The sequence below is a fragment of the Eulemur rufifrons genome, chromosome 7, assembly GCF_041146395.1.
Source record: "Eulemur rufifrons isolate Redbay chromosome 7, OSU_ERuf_1, whole genome shotgun sequence".
Lineage (NCBI taxonomy): Eukaryota > Metazoa > Chordata > Mammalia > Primates > Lemuridae > Eulemur > Eulemur rufifrons.
In genome coordinates this window covers 281883376-281900520 of record NC_090989.1, presented here as the reverse complement: position 1 = coordinate 281900520, position 17145 = coordinate 281883376, and the positions used below count along the sequence as shown (strand labels likewise).

At 54.6% G+C, this 17145-nt stretch overlaps 1 protein-coding gene and 2 non-coding genes across 10 annotated transcripts in view; all 3 read right to left on the bottom strand.

Moving 5' to 3' along the window:
- Positions 1-3829: 3829 nt before the first annotated feature.
- Positions 3830-17145, bottom strand: part of PRRC2B (proline rich coiled-coil 2B) — an 81029-nt gene continuing 67713 nt past the window's right edge. For 5 of the 8 annotated variants that reach the window (XM_069476962.1, XM_069476963.1, XM_069476966.1 and 2 more), the window contains exons 24-32: positions 16503-16607; positions 16143-16335; positions 15181-15278; positions 14108-14235; positions 13353-13593; positions 10300-10455; positions 9650-9741; positions 7477-7558; positions 3830-6223 (exon numbers count right to left, since the gene is read on the bottom strand). In XM_069476962.1, the coding sequence (XP_069333063.1) occupies positions 6089-6223; positions 7477-7558; positions 9650-9741; positions 10300-10455; positions 13353-13593; positions 14108-14235; positions 15181-15278; positions 16143-16335; positions 16503-16607 (1230 nt within the window). In that variant the 3' untranslated portion in view covers positions 3830-6088. The remainder of the gene's footprint in view (positions 6224-7476; positions 7559-9649; positions 9742-10299; positions 10456-13352; positions 13594-14107; positions 14236-15180; positions 15279-16142; positions 16336-16502; positions 16608-17145) is intronic. The other 3 variants (XM_069476968.1, XM_069476969.1, XM_069476970.1) reach the window with 1 other exon arrangement.
- On the bottom strand, positions 11490-11575 carry LOC138388965 (small nucleolar RNA SNORD62). Its single transcript, XR_011234413.1, has one exon. It is a non-coding gene; the product is annotated as a small nucleolar RNA SNORD62 (small nucleolar RNA).
- LOC138388964 (small nucleolar RNA SNORD62) lies at positions 15568-15653 on the bottom strand. The gene has a single exon (XR_011234412.1). It is a non-coding gene; the product is annotated as a small nucleolar RNA SNORD62 (small nucleolar RNA).

The window sequence follows — 17145 nt, the reverse complement described above, 5'->3', positions numbered from 1 at the left end:
GGCACGGGCACGGGCACGGACGTGGGTGGCGAACTGCGCCGCTTAGTAACACCCGGGGACCCTGCCGGGCCGCGCCGCTGCAGGACCACGCGGGGCTCCGGCCGGGCCTCTCCCCAGCGCGCCGTGCGGGTGAACCCTCGAGGCTCCTGTTCGTGCCCCGGCCCGCTGGACCTTTGCTGGACGCTGTCTTTCCCACGTTTTTCCGGGACGGAGGACAGCCGTTGATGGACTCCTCTCTCATCGGGCTCATCCCTCCCTAGTCTACTTGTATGTTAAAAGGACACTACAGATTTAACAACCTGAATTACTATTTAATGCTTGCAAAGTTTTTTTTTCACCTTGGTCATCCTAGCATTAGATGACACCAGTTAGGATTGTAGTGAAGATGAATTCTTTCTGGCTTACCCACGAAGGGTTGTGTGACTCGCCCAAGATCCTTCAGGAGCTGGGCAGCGAGGGCTCCTTGGGCCCTCCCTAAGAGGGAGGGGGGCAGGCTTTTCTTTGGCCTGTGCCCTGCGTGCAGTGGTGGTGCATCCTGCGGGCACTCACTCTCAGGGCCAGCCGCTTCTGAGGCCTTGTGAACCACTTGTCCCTGGGGGCAGTGACTCTGGACAATGGGTTATGGCCGGTTAGAGCTGACAGATCCGCAACTCTTCCGTAGTCAAGAGGCTCAGCATCTGAGGGATTAGAGTTCTTCACGGAAAGTGTTTTAGTAATACTTTCTTGGGACCATTTCTAAATTTTCTTACCTGGCTTTAGGCACTAGGCTAAATGTACCGGTGACCTTTTGAGAATCTATACTACCCAGTGAGGCAGGTAACATTACAATCCGATGGTGATGTCTTTCCCAAGGTCACACACCTAGGCAGTGGCGAAGCTGAGAATTACCGCCTTAACTCCAGTCTAAACTTTATTCTTGCCCTTTTCGTGCACGGGTCCTTTTGTTCTCCCTTTGCTGCAGCAGTGGGTCTGGTCGTCATCTGTGGCTTATGTATCATGCTTTAAACCTGTATCTTGCTCTTGCCCTATAACCCTATTTTTCTTTCATCAATAAACCTCATTTTTGTGCTTGCCTTAAAAAAAATAAAAATAAACTTTTTTAAATCTAGGATCTCTGGCTAAAAAAAAGAAAAAAAAAAATACTTCTGCCACTGTGTCATCATAGCTCAATACAACCTCAAACTCCTGGGCTCAAGCCATCCCGTTTTGGTCTCCTGAGTAGCTAGGACTATAGATGCTCAGTCACCATGCTTTGCAAATTATTTTTTTGTAGTGACAGGGTCTTGCTGTGTTGCCCAGACTGGTCTCAAACTCCTGGCCTCAAGTGATCCTTGCCCCTCAGCCTCCCCAAAGTGCTGGGATGATAAGCATGAGCCGCTGTGGTGGGCTTCCAATCTAAACTCTTGATCTTTGGCTGTCCCAGGCCTGGCTTGCTCATTCCCCACCTTCCCAGTGCAGCATAACCCTCTGCTACTGCCTGCAAAAGGTCCACTAGAAGTAGCAACACAACATGGGATTGAAACCCATGATTAAGGTCCATCTTCAAACCAAGCCACGGCAAGCATCTAGCAGTCCCCAGCCTCCTCCCCGTGGTGTGCACATTACCTGCCTACCCTCTCCCCATAATGCTTTTGAAGGCATTTCACCAAGCCACTCCTAATTTCTGTGCAACATGTTCATAAAATTAGAACTCTTCCATCTGCAGGTCTCTCCAGTCAAGTGACTGAGAAACTAGGGACACACAACCTGAGAAAGCATGTTCAGCTTTATTTTTTTTACTTTTTTTATTTAAATAAGGAGAATTCTTTCATATGGAAAGAGCTAGTACAATCACATATTTGAAAGGAGAAACAATAGGTACTGAACCGGAGGGAAAAGGCGCAGGGTGAGTGTGCCAGCACCGGCCTGGTGAATCCGTGATTCCACTTCCCATTCAAGGTAAGTTTCCCCAAAATAACGTATAAACAAGTTGCACATTACACCTTTAGCCATCGTCTGCCCTTTCAAATATCTGGTCTACATGAAAAGACAAAGAGAGGAAAGGCCAAAATAAAAACGAAAGGAAACAAAAACAAAACACAACCCTCAAGAACAAAACAAAAACCCCCAAGTCCTTTTTACTACGCAAGGCATGAGGTCAAAAGCTTGGAGTCCAGTGTCCCCTTTGAACAATAGAAGAAAGTCTTAACACAGAGCCTTGACAGGAACTTCCACCCGGAGGCTTCCTAGCATGCTGAGGACAGCGCCTGGGAAAGCTGCTACCATCTCGGAGGCCACCAAACCAGGTCGGAGGACGCTGAACAGCAGGTCTCCTGCACCTGGAAGATCAGTACCCAAATCCGCACTGGTGGCTGTGGGGGAGCACGGCCAGGTGAGACAGTGTCCGTCCCCCATGCTGAGCCACTCCTGTCCCGGATGACCCATTTGTCTTAGGTCCATCTCACATTCTGGAGGAGAGCTGGCTTTCTCGAAGTCTGCTTTCCTCGTTCATCACAGAACGTGACGAAGCACACACTCTAGTATCCTTGGTTGTCAAAGGCCATTTACAACAGACCCTCTAACCCAGGCTTGCTCTGCAAGAAGTGAAAAGGGACAATGATTTGAGGGGCAACATGCAGCTACCTCGCAGAGGGGAACCAAAGTGGGGAGGAGCTTTACCACAACGGCCACACACTGCCTCAGTGGGCCAGTTCACAACACGGCTGTGCACCCATGTGCACACACAGCCTCCTTGGCTCTGAGAATCCGTCAGTGACAAGCATCATCACTGACCAGCCAAAAGGCAGATCCAGGAGACAGGAGGGCGATGGCATAGCTGGAGAAGACCCACGTCAGTATTCAACAAGATGACCCAATATCCTCAGAACTGGCTGGAATGACCACAGCTAGGAAATGAATGGATTTTTCTGAGTACGTAATGCAGCCATCCTTTGTTTTCTCCCTTAAGGAACCCAGGGCCAGAAGTGGTCTTTGAATTCCAAGTTAGAAACCCATAATAACGTGAACAAAAAGGGGGGAAGCAACAGTTAGCAAACCAGGCCAATCGCAGCTGACACAGGCATCTTAAGAGGGTGGGCAAGGTGTTTCCGACACACCCCCCACTCTGAACTCACGCTGAACAAAACAAAACACTACTGACTGCAAGGGCACTGGCCGCACCACTGATGGCCCAGGCAACGCCACCAGCAACAGGAAAGTGGCACAAGCAGGCACAGGGGAGGGGATTCTGGCCCTACACCCCACCCCTGCCGCAGCAAAGTGCTGGTCTTCACCTCTCCTGCCAAGGCCCCACGGCAGCCTGGCAGAAGCCCCTGCACGTGTCTGTGCTCTGAGGATGGGGGTTTCGAACCGAAATAAGATCCTAAGTCCTATTACCTTGAGCTTGGCTCTAAAACCATGTAAAAGGAAGAAAGATATTGCACCTTAAAACGTCTCTGCACTAAAAACTGCATTTAATCAGACCAAGGAAGGAGTTGGGATATCCGGAGGCTTGAGGCCTGCCCTCTGCCCCCATAGAGTCTAATTTAAAATCTGCATCTCAGTGGGGAAGAGACTGCAGCTTGGGTCACACAGAGGCGGCGAATGCACTGAACTTCACATGCAATTTGCTGGCCTTTCCCGCACAGAATTAATTCAGACATTATATATAAACAGAGCAGTGAAACATTTACTTTTTTTTCACCTAGACCTACAACATCAATACATATAAATAAATTCTAGTGTTTTTTGTCTTTATTTGGGGTGGGAGGAGGAGGATGGAGGGAACCACGGGGTAAGAGAAGAGGGCTAGAGAAAAGGTGACCTTTCTGTTTTTATTTTTCCCAAACAGCAAGTACTGTCATTCTGGCGGCAGGTTCACCTGAAGGACACGTCTTGGTTTGTAACGGCATCCGGGACTGTTCTGTTCAATTTCAACATGAGGAAACTTCTTTTTCTTTCGACAGATAATGCGGCCAGCATTAGGTGTGAGTGGGTCTGGCTGCATTTCCCGAGTGTGCAGGCAGAGGTGAGCGTGTGTGGCTCCCGCAGACCAGACTCACCCGGGGACGGCTTGGTTTGGAGGCAGGTTGGGCAGAGGACTCACCCTAGCCCTGACCAGACGCTTGCAGGGGAGGAGAAAACCCAGATGAGGGTGCAGGCAGGTGCTGGGGACTTGTCAGGTGGGCAGAAGGGGCTGGGAGAGCAAAGGCTCAGGGGATGGAGAAGGAAGAGACGTGCGGTCAGGGTGAGGCAGGAAGAGGGGCTGCTGAGAGGTACAGATGAAACCAAACATGAGCATCTTGCAATGAAATGACCCCAGCCAGACGGCACCGGGAATGACACCCTGGCACTGATGGGTGGAGGCTGTTACTCCACCTCCTTAGAACCACGAAGAGCGACAGGAAGTTACTCCAGCAGTTCCTAAGATGCTGCTTCCCATATGCTACACTAGACACGGAGCTTAGGACCCAAAGCCCAAAAGCCGTCACACACCCACAGTGACGCCAAGCGCAGGCTCTGCACAGGGCCCCTCCCAGCCCGCCTCCTCACCGCACATTCTCCAAGCCAGGTCTCCTCTGGAACTAACAGTGGTGGCAGATAGATGGCTGGTCAGTGACCCTAAAGGGCATCTGAGAAGCGTGACATTGCCCCTTCCCTTTCCTTGGAACGACAGAATCTGGGATGATTTCCTTCTGTTTCTTATTTAAAAACCACCACCAAAAGCCCAGCATAGAAAGTCTCACACAAACGTTCTGCTAGAGGTGGCTCTGCAGTCTTAAGACGCTGTCCTTTCTGAGGCTCCCAGGCTGCTGTGGAACTAGTCAGCCCTGCAACGCACGCTCACCTCGGATGCCGCCCAGCGGGCTGTGAGGACAAGTGGGACTGACACCTGCTGCTCAGTACAGGTCCTTCCACCCAGACAGCCTGGGTCCGCGCTGGGAACGAAGATGGAAAACAAGGAGAAAAACGCCCAGCGGCCTCACTTAGGGCCTTTGCTGCTGAGTTGACCAAACAATGTCACTGTGTGGTTTCAGTGAAGAGCTGCTGAAAGGTGGAGAGACAGGGACCCCAGGGAGAAAGCAGCAGTTTCCAGAAGGCAAGGAAAGGAAATGACACACTAGGGAAGGCTTCGAGGAAAGGACGTGCGTGTGAAAACACAGCAACCTTCAGGATGGGGCGCAGAGCCCCAGAAACAGCACAGCGATGGGGCCTGTGGCGCGTCAGCTCACCCTGTCCAGGCCGATGTGGAAAACACCAGTGACTCCGTGACTCGTCTCTGGTGCCCAGTGGTTGGCACATCTACTGGCCTTAGAAGAGCCCAGGACAGGAATCCTGTGTAATTCTAAACCATCGCCAACTTCCTAGGGCTGCCTGAAGCCCCTGGGCCCACTAGGCCAGGAGCTGGAACCGACGGAGACCCCAGCCTACCTGCTGCTGCTCACCGGCCGCAGCCGCAGCCGGCAGCTGCCACACCAGGGGGCTCGTGACCAGCATCCTAAATAACCTCAAAGGTCACCCAGCTGACGGGGAGCAGGAGGGGACACGTCCTTAAGAGTCATCTCTTAAGGTGAAAGAAACCGCTAGAGATGGAAGGGGAGGGAGAGAATGGCGGAGAACGTATAAAAGTTTAGCTATACAGATGTAGCTTGCGTTTTTGTTTTCTTTTCCTTTCCCCTTTGTAAAAACCTTGGCTGCTTTTTAAAACAAAAAGCCTCAAACTAAAATGACCTTGCTGCCAAACCGCTGTGCTAGGGACGGGGCAGCGGGGCCAGAAGCACTGCGGAGAAGGCGCCCTGGCGGCAGGACGGGGCAGGCAGCGGGGAAGGGCTGCGCTCCACGGTCACGGTGGGAGGAGGACACAGGAATGAAGAGTCGTTTGCTTGTTTGTTTCGTATCAAAGCAAGCGGGTCAATGCCATAGATCCACGGGTGCAAGCTGGTTGACAACAGAGCTTTCGGGAGCGGAGAAGAGGAGGGAGAGCTCTCAGTCCGGGCCAGGCGGTTGGACGGTGGACCTGGTGAGGCTCCCGGGTGCCGGCTGTGTTGAGGCCGAGTGGTGGCACCGTCCCCAGCGGGGCGGGGCGAGGCGAGGTGGCAGCCAGGCAGCTTCAGGCCTTACTCTCCTCCACTTTGACCGCCCGAGGCTTGATCGCTCCAGTTCTCTTCATCTGGGAGGCGGCCGAGGGGGCCTCCTGCAGCTTCATGGCTCCCAGGGTGGGCTTTTCATCCACTCGTTGTTTTGCCTTTGGACAGATGAACAGAAAAAACAAAGTGACCCTAAGGCAGAAACACCGACGTTTGGATACCTAGTTCCCACCACTCCCTTTCTGCTCCCCAGTTGCAGAGGAAAGCTACCCTCAGTAGTCCATGCCTTGGCTGATGGAGCAGATACAGAAGTCACTCTCCCAGTAAGGAAAGTGGCTGCTCTGTCTCTGTCCCCTCCTGTGGGCGCTGAGTGCAGTGATTCGGAGAGGCAGGAAGACACTGGGTCCTCCACAAAGAATTCAGCAATGCCACGTCCCAGGGTGGAAGCATTTCTGGCCCCAAGGCTGACTTGATTGGAAGAACCTTTTCAAATCAGTGCACCCCATGCCCCACAGGCAAAAAAGCCCCTTCACGTAGATCCAGGTGCATCCTACAAGTCTTGGAGGCCCCAGCTGTGTGCTGAGGGTGGGGTGGGGCCTCTAGGCAGAGCTGCTTCTCCCAGATCTCTGGCCACGATTCAGCCAAGCCCCCACCCTCCAAGTCCCACTGTATGAAACCTTTCCCTGGGGCCCTAGTTTGACCTTGAGAGTCCCAACCACCCTCCATGGTCTGTGGCTCTGCACAGAGAAACATCACAGAGCGACCAGTGTGTCTGCTCTGGAAGAAAGCTTAGAAGCTCATTCCACACAGCTCAGCTAGGGACCCCAGGGGAGCCAAGCATGGAGGAGTGAAACAGAGCAATCGACCCCCCACCTGCACCGGCCAGTCATGCTGACTCTATTAAACACCCAGCACACGTTTTAGAGCAATAGTGAAGACAATAGTGCCTGCAGGAAAAGACACTGAGAAGTCCTATTTATTATAAAATAGGAAAACTTAACTTCCCCTGTGATCCCACCCAGCCAAGACACAGACGACACACATCACACACCAGAGCAGCGCGCGCCCCCCACCCAGCTTCTAGAGCTAACCCGCAGACCTAACCGAGTCTCCCAGAGCACCTGCACAGCCCCAGATTGCTAGGGACAGTACACCTTCCGGCGTCACCTCCTCAGAGGAATCAGTATCCTCCCTTCTCTGCAGGACAAGGAAGGATCCAGACGCCCATCAAAAGGAGCAATGCCTTTGCAGGAGGGACTCGGGCTGCCCGGCTCCCGGTTCCATGCTCGAACCGCTAGGGCATGTCTCTCTTTACACAAGGAGCACTCAAATAGGTTAGTCCCTCCTCTTTTGGTGCTTGGAGACAGGCCTAAGTGTCCAGGGCTGAAGGGTCTGGAAAGCCATCTTCTACCTGTTGAACGTAGTGTCCCTGCACAGAGCCCATGTTAACTGCTGATCCAGAGGGCTTCCCACTGGGGCTAGCAGAGCTAGGCCTGAAAAAACCAAAGGCAGGGGTTGAGAATACACAACGTGTCACCACAGAAATGGAGTCAAAGCCTAGCACAGGGAGGCGGCAGGAGGAAGGAAGGGCCCTTTGGCCAAAGACGCTCGCTCTGGGCAGAGTCCACAGACCTCTCGGATGGAAAAAACCAGAGACCTAAGGCAGCCAAGAAAGCAGAAGCGGGGAGAGGGTGGGGGTCGCTGTCCACCCGGCACCTCCCAGACAGAGCTCAAGGAAGAGAAGGGGGCCGAAGCCCCTGCTACAGGCAGACACTGCCGTCCTGCTGTGGAGAGACAGACACCGACCACTCAGGTTCGGAGGGTCTGGACCAAAACGATGCAGACTCCAGACAAAAGGGTCCACAAGCCTGATACTAAGCAAGAACTGTGCTGAGTATCTGTGTAGTCACCACTTTAAGAGGGGGTAGGGGAACAAAAATGTATGACATGGTTCTAAACGTGTTCCGCTGGCCACTAGCTAGTTCCCAGGGATGTTAATTAGGTGCTACATGAGAAAAAGGTTCCGTGGTCAAAATGCCTCCATGCTGTGTGCACAGGGTCGAACAGGACTCTCGACTCACTCCCCGACAGGCCCCTCAGATGCCGCACGCCCCGACCACCTGGCCAGGGAGCCCTTTCTTGCAGGGTGTAGCTCTGCAGCCCTGCTTCCAGAAAACTCTGGGAAGCACTGCTTTACAGAATGAGACCAATTTCCCCAGGCCCCCAAAACACCATCAAAACCAAGGCTACTCGTTAAGATGTATTTTCTAAATATCCTCCAAGAATGATCTGCTGTCATTCCTATAACTAAATGGGCACAGGCAACTCTTGTCACGTGAGCGTCCGTTTTCTGGGTTTTGCCTCTTTTGAGGAAGGCTCTGTAGCCAGATGCTGCTAGGATCTGCCACGGCAGCAGGGACCACAGCATCTGTTCATACTTGGAGCTCCTTTCCTTCCAATCATACTCACCGGTGCTGCCATCATCTAACTTTTTAATATAGTTCTAATGTTTTGGCCCATGTGAAAAACATGGTAGGAAAACAAAACATACTAACAAAAATAAATGAAGCCAAAAGGGAAAATAAGATCAGAAAATTAGATGAAATGGGGAAAAAGTCACAAAAACCACTTTCTCTGGACAGGAAGCTGGACGTGCGTAATGCCGTGACAGAGGAAGACAGGCTGACAGGCAGAGCAACGGGGCAGAGTGACTGCAGCAAGAGCGAGCAGGGACAAAGGGACCTGCTTGTGGAGCACTTCTCCGGGGGGAAGGCCCTGCGTGTTCATGGGAGGGCCCCTGCAGTGCCTGGAGTGATGGTGTTAACCTCTCACAGGGCTCTGCAGGTCACGTGTGTCTGCGCCACTCATTTGCAAACACAATGGGTATCTCCAGGAACCTCCCACATGTAACAAGAGTTAGGCAGATAAACCCTTGGGGCCTGGCCCAGAGCACATCCTAGCAGGGGTGAAAAAGCCAGACCAGGTTTCCCACCATATCCGGACAGAGGCACCTCTGAACCCAGCTAAGGGGACGAGGGGCAGTTACTGGACACTGAGACAGACACAAAGGAGGCAAACAGAGGGTGCCAGTTTACAGTGTGGCAGGAATGGCCCCGAGACCCCGCAGTAGAAAGTCCCTTGGTAGGGGTTAGAGGGTGAGCCAAGGTGAAAGAGACCGTGGCAAAGGCCAGACGCCTCCCTCCCCTTGCCAAGGTCTTGCCTTCTTGGCTAGTGGGTCCTGTTTCTAAAAATCTGGTTAGAATTTTGAGTAGTCAGGGTCAGTCCTGATGCCTATTAAAACATTAGCCGATCCTTTTCCTACCTTTCCAGAAAGCTCCCCAACCCAGAGCATCTTATAATGATGATTAAAAACAAAACCACTCTCTGATTCACCATTTTAATCATAGTTAACTGAAACACAAGTGTGTCCCAGCACTGAAACTCACAGTGACACATCAGCCTACAAAGGGGACCAGGCCTCGGTGCCCTTCAAACCACTTTCCCCGGGCCCACGGAATCTTCTGGGCCACATCTCCAGCAAATGCTCAGCTACTTGGCATTCAACCCCCAGGGAATGTCTTTACCTGTAGGTCTGTGGCGATGGTACAGGGCCTCCTGTAGGAACATTCTGTTTACTGTCAGCGAAGTGGAAGCCTTTCATCTCCATCTGAGAGGACTAGAGAGACAGTAACAAGCTGTCAGGTGACGCCCCTGCAGACAGCCCAGCCTTCACTGCCCCACCCTGGGCAGAGTGCGCCAGGGCCCGTGACAACTTCCAGGGAGGCACCTTCTAGAGGAGTCTGCAACCCCCTCCCTTCCAATACGGACTCAAAAGAGGGCTTTTCCTTGCAAGGAGGAACCATCACAGTATTTTTTTCTTTTTAAAGTGAGGTGGGAGAGCTGACCACGCGCATCTAGGACATACACCTGTGGTGGCCTTGCACGTGGCCTTGGCCAACCCCGAGGCATCACTCGTGCACACCCTCCTCTCCCCCTGGCAGTCTGGCACGTGCCCGAGCTTGTGTGCGCTACTACCTTACACATCAACCAGGGAGCTCCTGAGCCTTGGGACGGCAAGGACGTCGTAGTGTGGGAAAGCAGCGGTCTGGTGAGGCCAGGAGCCTGCATCCCAAGCCACTGTCACTTTCCATCACACAAGGGTCCTAGCTTGCTGGAACAGGCCGGTGAGACAAAGCTCCCGCCCCAGGGTCACCAGTGGTTGGGGCACCTTTACCTCTCTGCTGGTGTTCAGGACTGGTGGCTGGGACCCAGGTGGAGGAATCCTTCGGGGGGCCCCAACAGAGAGGCTCTGCCCCGGCGGCAGCTGAATGGACTGGGGCAGGATCAGCGGCTGTTGCCCGGAGCCGTACCGAGGCAGTGGCATGGTCAGCTGCTGGGCGACAGGGACAGTCAGGAGGAGGAATGGACGCTGCGGAGAAAGCCTAAAACACGCACCCAGGAGTGACCACACATACACCTCAGATTCCTAATTCAAAAGAATTAAAGCACGGTCTGCGCACGATAGTCAGGATTCCAAACTTGTGCTCCAGCTACAGCGGAGACTGCCCAGGTTGTGCGCTGTGGGTGGCAGAGGGCAGATCTGGCTGGAGTGTCACGGGGGTGAGAAAACAGGCAGACTAAGCTGGCTGCAGTCGTAGGAGGTAACGGTGTAAGATGTGTTTCCTCGACGTCTCTGAAAAAGGCTGTACCTCAGCCCCTTCTGCACAAGCTGTACCACAGCCCCTTCCGTCCCAGTGTTTACCGACGCACAGACGGTGCTGGGGAAGCCGCAGGGCAGTCAGACCCGGGCGTGGGCAATACAGGGCAGCATGGGACATGCGGAGACAGCCGCAGGCTGCCCAGGGCAGCAACAAACCCCATGTATGTGCGTGTGCATGTGTCTGTGTGTGCATGTGTGCGTGCTGGGCAGGGTAGGTGAGGAGAGAACAAGTTAGGGGAGTCAGGAAGCTTTTTGGAAGTAATGGCCAAGCCAAGTCCCAACAGATGAAGCCGCTCAGCATGTCTATCTTTGTATTCCTTTGTGCAGCACGAAAATTCAAGACTCTTTTACTGTTCTGCATCCATAGTGGTAGAAAACAAGGCCTAGCTGGACTCTGGGATCTGCGGGCCCCTGGAAGCGTAATGTGACAGGACGAGGGTGGCCGCAAAGCCTGAACAACCAGAACAAGGGCAAGGTGGGGAGGTCGCCCGGGGGACTCTCAGGACAGGGGAATGGGAAGGCACTACTTTGTTTTTTTTGAGACAAGCTCTTCTTGCTCTGTCACCCAGGCTGCAGTGCAGTGGCGAGATCATAGCTCACTACAGTCTCCAACTCCCAGGCTCAAGCAACCCTCCCACCTCAGCCTCCCAGGTGCTGGGATTACAGGCGTGAGCCACCGCGCCCGGTGGAGGCACCACTTTTGGTCTCTCAGTCACTGTCCTCTTCATCTCCCTGCTATTGAGTCCACAGTGGAGGGTCAGAAGGATCTATTGGAAGTAAATCACTGAGACTTGTGGTGGCTGAGCCTCAGACGCCGGGCTCGGTGCAGGAGGAAGATGACAAGGACATGTGCCATTTTTAGAGCACAGACTCAGGGTGTGGCATGATCCGAATTGTTGAGAACAGACAGACTGCGAGGCCCCAGGGCAGAAGCAGGGGGATGAGGCAGGAGCCCCTGTAGGAGCCTGACAGCATGGTGGGGCGCAGAGGAGGAGAAACAGCTGGATTCGGAATCCTTTTAAAGCCAGAGCTGGGAGGACCTGCTGGAGGATCAGAGGGGCAGAGAGGGGAAGCAGGGAACCACGGCAGGTGTGGCTGACAACCAGAAGGACCGGGGGAAAACTGTCTTGAATGTGGCCAGTCTGACTCCCCATGAGACATCAAAGCAGAGACGCTGTGCAGTCCGTGGGATTTGAGATCAGTTCCAGGAGACAGATGGGGTTGGAGATAGCACGTGGAAGTGATCAGAGCACGATGGGATTTAGAGCCACAGGTCTCATAAGAGACCCAAGGACAGGCCCGGGGCACACCACCTTACAGACCAGGGAGGAGAGGGGACAGCAAAGGAGACTTGGGGGCCTGACGCAAAACTGAGTGAAGAACATGATTTGGGGGGAAGGCAGGATCGTGGGGTCACATGTTGCTGCCAGGGGATGTCACCAAAGGAGGACCCCCATCAGGAGGGCAGGGCCGTAGCACATTTGCAAGCTGACAGGAAAGGCCACGAGATACAGGAAACACAGGGAGACCTGCCAGGGCGGGGCCACCCCAGGGGCATAGGCAGGGAGATGGGGGGGGGGATTGTAGACTGTCACTGCTTCTATTCCCTGGGTGACACAGGACTCGAGGTCATGGTGGGGTAGGAGGCAGTGAGGAGGAGGGTGCAAGTCTGAAACAGCTGCCGGGGGTGGGGGTCCACTTGGGGAGACGCAGCTCAGGAGAAAATGCAAATGCTGAGCAGGCCTGATGGATCTGACGGGTAGGAAGGAAGTGAGGCCTACGGGACAGGGATGACATGAAGGTGGGTGGTAGGTCCCAGGGGTTAAAGAATTTTGGACTTGGGTCACTAGAGTGGTTTAGAAAAGTCAGAGGTGACAACTGAGCAGGACCCTTACACTTCAGATTATGCAGGAAGTAATGACCAAGCCTAGATGGAAGTGTGGACAGAGTGGGCGGCTCAAGTGGACAAGGGCACAGATGGCAATGAGGTCACAAGCTAGAAGGACAGGGTGCATGGCAGGGAGACCTGGGGGTTCATCCACGCAGACATCAAGACCCCCAGGACCAGAACAGGAGAGCCAGCCACAGCCAAACAAGGGAGCGACCCCACAGATGCCAAATACTGCCCACAGGTCAAGGGAGAGGAAGGCTCAGAGCAGATGTTGGATGTGGCATCGTGGAGCTCGTGTCGGCACGGAGGGCTCAGTCTATGGTGTGGGCTTCAGAGCTGGGATTTCAGGGAGGACGGAGGGAAAGGGTTCTAGAAGCATGAGTATGCAAAGAGGAAGCCCACCTTGTTTCCACGCCCACAGCATGAGGGCCGGGAGGGAGGAGGCAGCCTCCGTTTGGGGGACTGCAAGAGTGGCAGTGCTCAGGGCAAGCTGGGTCCCGGGAACAAGGAGGTAAAGGGGCTACTCAGAAGAAGCCAAGTTCTAGCAGCCTGAGGACCAGGCACGGTGGCCCCACACCAGCATGAGCCATCACATAGCAAGAGTGGGTAAAAGGGAAGGACGAAGTTGGGATGGGAAGAGGCTTAATGTTCAGGGTGGGGCGACTGAGTTCCTGACCTGTGGGAGCTGGGAGTCCAACATCTGGGAGGCGCCCAGGCCAGCAGCCTGGCCGAGCTGGCCCTCGTAGACCAGGGCTTGGTTTCCACTCAGGGTCTGGTAGGGTGAGCCAGACTGGGGCTTCACCATCTCTAGGGGCTGCATGCCTGGGAACGCCGAGTACGGAGGCTTCAAGGCTGTGCCCCCGGAGAGGATCATGGTGCTGGGTGGTGACAGGCTGGGGTGCATGTACACCTGAGACCTACAAAAGTGACACACGTACAGGGTTAGGAGGCGTACACAGCGATCTCAAACACAGCAAGCACCCAGATCCCCGAGGGCCTGCTAAACATAGACCCCGGCCCCACCCCAGGGCTTGACCCAGAGGGTCCAGGATGGGGCTGGGAACGTGCATTTATAGCAAGTTCCTAGGAGGTGCTGATGCTGCTGGTCCACATACACCTCCAGCACCACTGGATTACACAAGCGGACACATCCACGCCATACAAGGTTCCGCAAGACCTCTGTGATGCCCAAAGCACAGGACGTCAGATGTAGAAGAGCGACTCGGGCCGGTGACGGTGGGAAGAAGGGGCATTGGAGCCAGGGAAAGAGGCAGGATGACGTGGAAAAGAAAAGCCAGGCCCACCATGGCCTCTCCCAGAGCAGCTTTAGTAACAGGCTTGGAGTGGTGGAGGGCAGCACGGGCGGGGGGGAGGAGGGGCGGGCGCAAAGCTGAGGGAGCCGCCAGCTCCGCAGCCTGGACACGAGCTCACCTGAAGGGCTGTAAGGAGCTGAAGATCTCCTGAGACTGGGAGACGGGGAGCCCCCCTCTCAGTCCGAGCTGAGCTTGAGCCTGGAGAGATGTGTGAAGGGAGATCGGAATCTGCTGGGCAGCGGCAGCCTGGGAACGGGAGGCCGGGCGGGTCACTGCAAGGCCCTCCTAGGCGGTTCCCCACCTCACACCTCCCCGGCCCCTCTCCACATGGCAGGTGAGACAGTGCCCCAAATGCGATTCCAGCATGTCCTTCCTGGGCTTCCCTTGCTCTTGGGGTAGAGCCTGTACTGAAAAGTGGGTAGCACCCCCAAGCCACAGCATGTTCCTCTACTGGGGTTCTGCACAGCGGCGAGAAGGAATCCTAGCTACACATATCAATAGAGCTGAATTTTGAGACAACAAATTTTAACATGTACATAAAGAAGGTTACATGCAGTTCGATCCAGTTATATGAGAGTCAAAACCTTGCAACACGAACAATAACGGTTAAGAATACATTTTGAAAAAGACATCAGGACAGGCCACGTCCTCTGTCCTCTGTCCTGAAACCTGCACTTGGAACAGATTCTGCGGGGAGATCCACTGTTGTGGTGCGTGCAGGTTCATGGGTCTGTGCGGGTGGCTGGACCCTTGAGAGGCCCAGCACCAGCGTTAGGAGGGAGACTCAGAAGTGCGCCGTCCTGTACAGAAACAAATAGCTGCTCGTTTCTAAACTACCTCTTTCTAACGCATCCATGCCTGGGAGTCTAGGTCTTTCTTCTCCTCATCAGAAGGACACCTGATCACCAAAGAAAATTCCATTTTAGCTAATTCCCCAGCTAGGGTACAGGAGGGAGAACTTTGAGAAAGGATCATTAAGCAGAGTCTGGAGCATTTAACTCCATTCCTCTTCCTTGTCTCTCGTTCATTCATTCGATAAGTATGTTCTGGCTGCCAGGACGTGCCAGGTGCTAGGCACCGCATGAGGGACACAGAGAACCAGACAGACAGGGAACAAACAAATGAAGAAGGTGGTTACGCCCGTGCTGCATCTCCCCGCCCGCTCCCAGGCCACCTGCTCGCTGCTGTCACCTGTTGGTAACTCTGCTGCTGAGGTATCGTCTGGGGAACCAGCCGGGGCTGACTTGCAAACACATGTCCGTCCAGGTACAGAGGTGGGAGGTGGCTGCCTGGAAACACAATGGGCGGTGGGGGTAGAAAAGGATCAAGCCTCACTGTTTCTGCATGTCCCTCCTGGGAGCCGTCCTGCGCATCTGCGCTTCTCAGGGGGCTCTGTGGGGTGAGGGTGTGTGCGCAGGGCTGCTCGGTTGCCCTGCATCTGCCGCACACGCCCGCTCACAGCACACGTGGGACACACCTCACGGAACCAGGGAGGCTGCGGCATCAGGCCCACCCTCCCACCTACCCACCCACCAACACTCAGGAGGGGCATTTTAGTCTAACTGAGGGCTGCCTTGGTCTCTCAGTCACTGTCCTCTTCATCTCCCTGCTATTGAGTCCACAGTGGAGGGTCAGAAGGATCTATTGGAAATACATCACTGAGACTTCGGCAGCCGGGCCCTCATAATCCCCATGCTCTCCCTTGGGGCACACAGTGACAAGGATGGCGACAATAAGGAGAAAAACAGCTACCACTGACAGAGGGCTCAGTTGCTAGGGAAGAGCTGGCTTCGTGGCGCAGCCACCCCATGGAGCGCTACCATCACCGGTCTGACTTCACAGAGGAGGAAGCTGTGGCTCACAGGGGGCCAGCTGCTCGCTGGCAGAGGTGGCACAGCACTGGCAGGTGACCTGGGTCTGACCCAAAGCCAAGGCTGCTCGTTCCTCTCTCTAGGAGGTGGGAGAGCCTTGCATGGTCCCATGTGTGCACGTGATCTGCAGCCCACGGGAAGCTATGACCACCTGGCCTAAAATCAAACTCTGACTTCTGCACACTCCCTTAAGCCTAGGCAAGGCGTTTAGGGCTGTTGATCCAAAATTTCTCTTGAGTAAGTGGAGAAGGCTCCCAAGGCCCGGCTCGGGGGATGAGATACCTGGCATGGAAGCTGAAGGTGCGACAGAGGCCACAGGCATGGGTGGCATGGACACCCCACCGAAGGAGCTGTAGTTGACCCCACTGGAGGCGCCCACGGAGGATGGAGGCTGGATGCCTGAGCCGGCACCTCCTGGAGAGCTCTGCTCCGGCAAACTGGGGGAGTTTTCCCAGGCCTTGCGCGCAGACTCCATCTTCAGAAGCAAAGGAAGGGAGGGGGAGAGACGAAGATTACTACACCAGGGATGGCTGTGCACAGCACAACTCTAAGCTTCAGGGCCGTGGGTGGGCTCCTCCCTCCTGCCTCTTCACGGGCTAAGGCACCGGTGTGGGCCCCTGCCCAGCTCAGCGCTGGTGTTACCTTCAGAGTGAGGTCAGCGGTGGGGAAGGACATTGGGGAGAGGCCAATGGCCCTCTGGATGTGATGATCCCGCCGCAGGATGGGAATACTCTGGGTCAGCCCTGCCTGGAGAGGCGTAAAAAGGAAACCATGGAACACATACAGTGGCAGAGAAAATGAGACACTCGTTCAAATTCACCTATGACTTCTCCAAACACATCTTCAGTTCGGGCCACAGGCACTTGAGACCACCACGATGGAGCTGACAGCAGGCGAAACCATAATCTCTCTCGTCTAGATGGCTGCCTTCATCCACGCACAGCCACCTCCACACCCCCACTCCACCAAGTCCTCCAGACAGGGGCAGCCACGTCCCGCAACACAAAAATTGACTGGCTGCCGGCACGCAAGCACCTGGCTCAGCAGGCACCTGCCATGCGGCCTGGGGATACCCTGGTGCAGCCAGGGAAGGCTGTGCCCTTGGCCAACTGTGACAAAGAGGCCTGTGGTAACAGAGGTTGGAAATGCAATGGCTAGACCCTCTGCCTGCAGATCCCTGGTGTCCTCTGGCATATCACAGCCACTCAGATCTCAGGGCAAAGAAATTTGTTTATCCCAGCTTTTCCAAACATGGATGACCACAGAACTTTTTTTTTTATTCAGC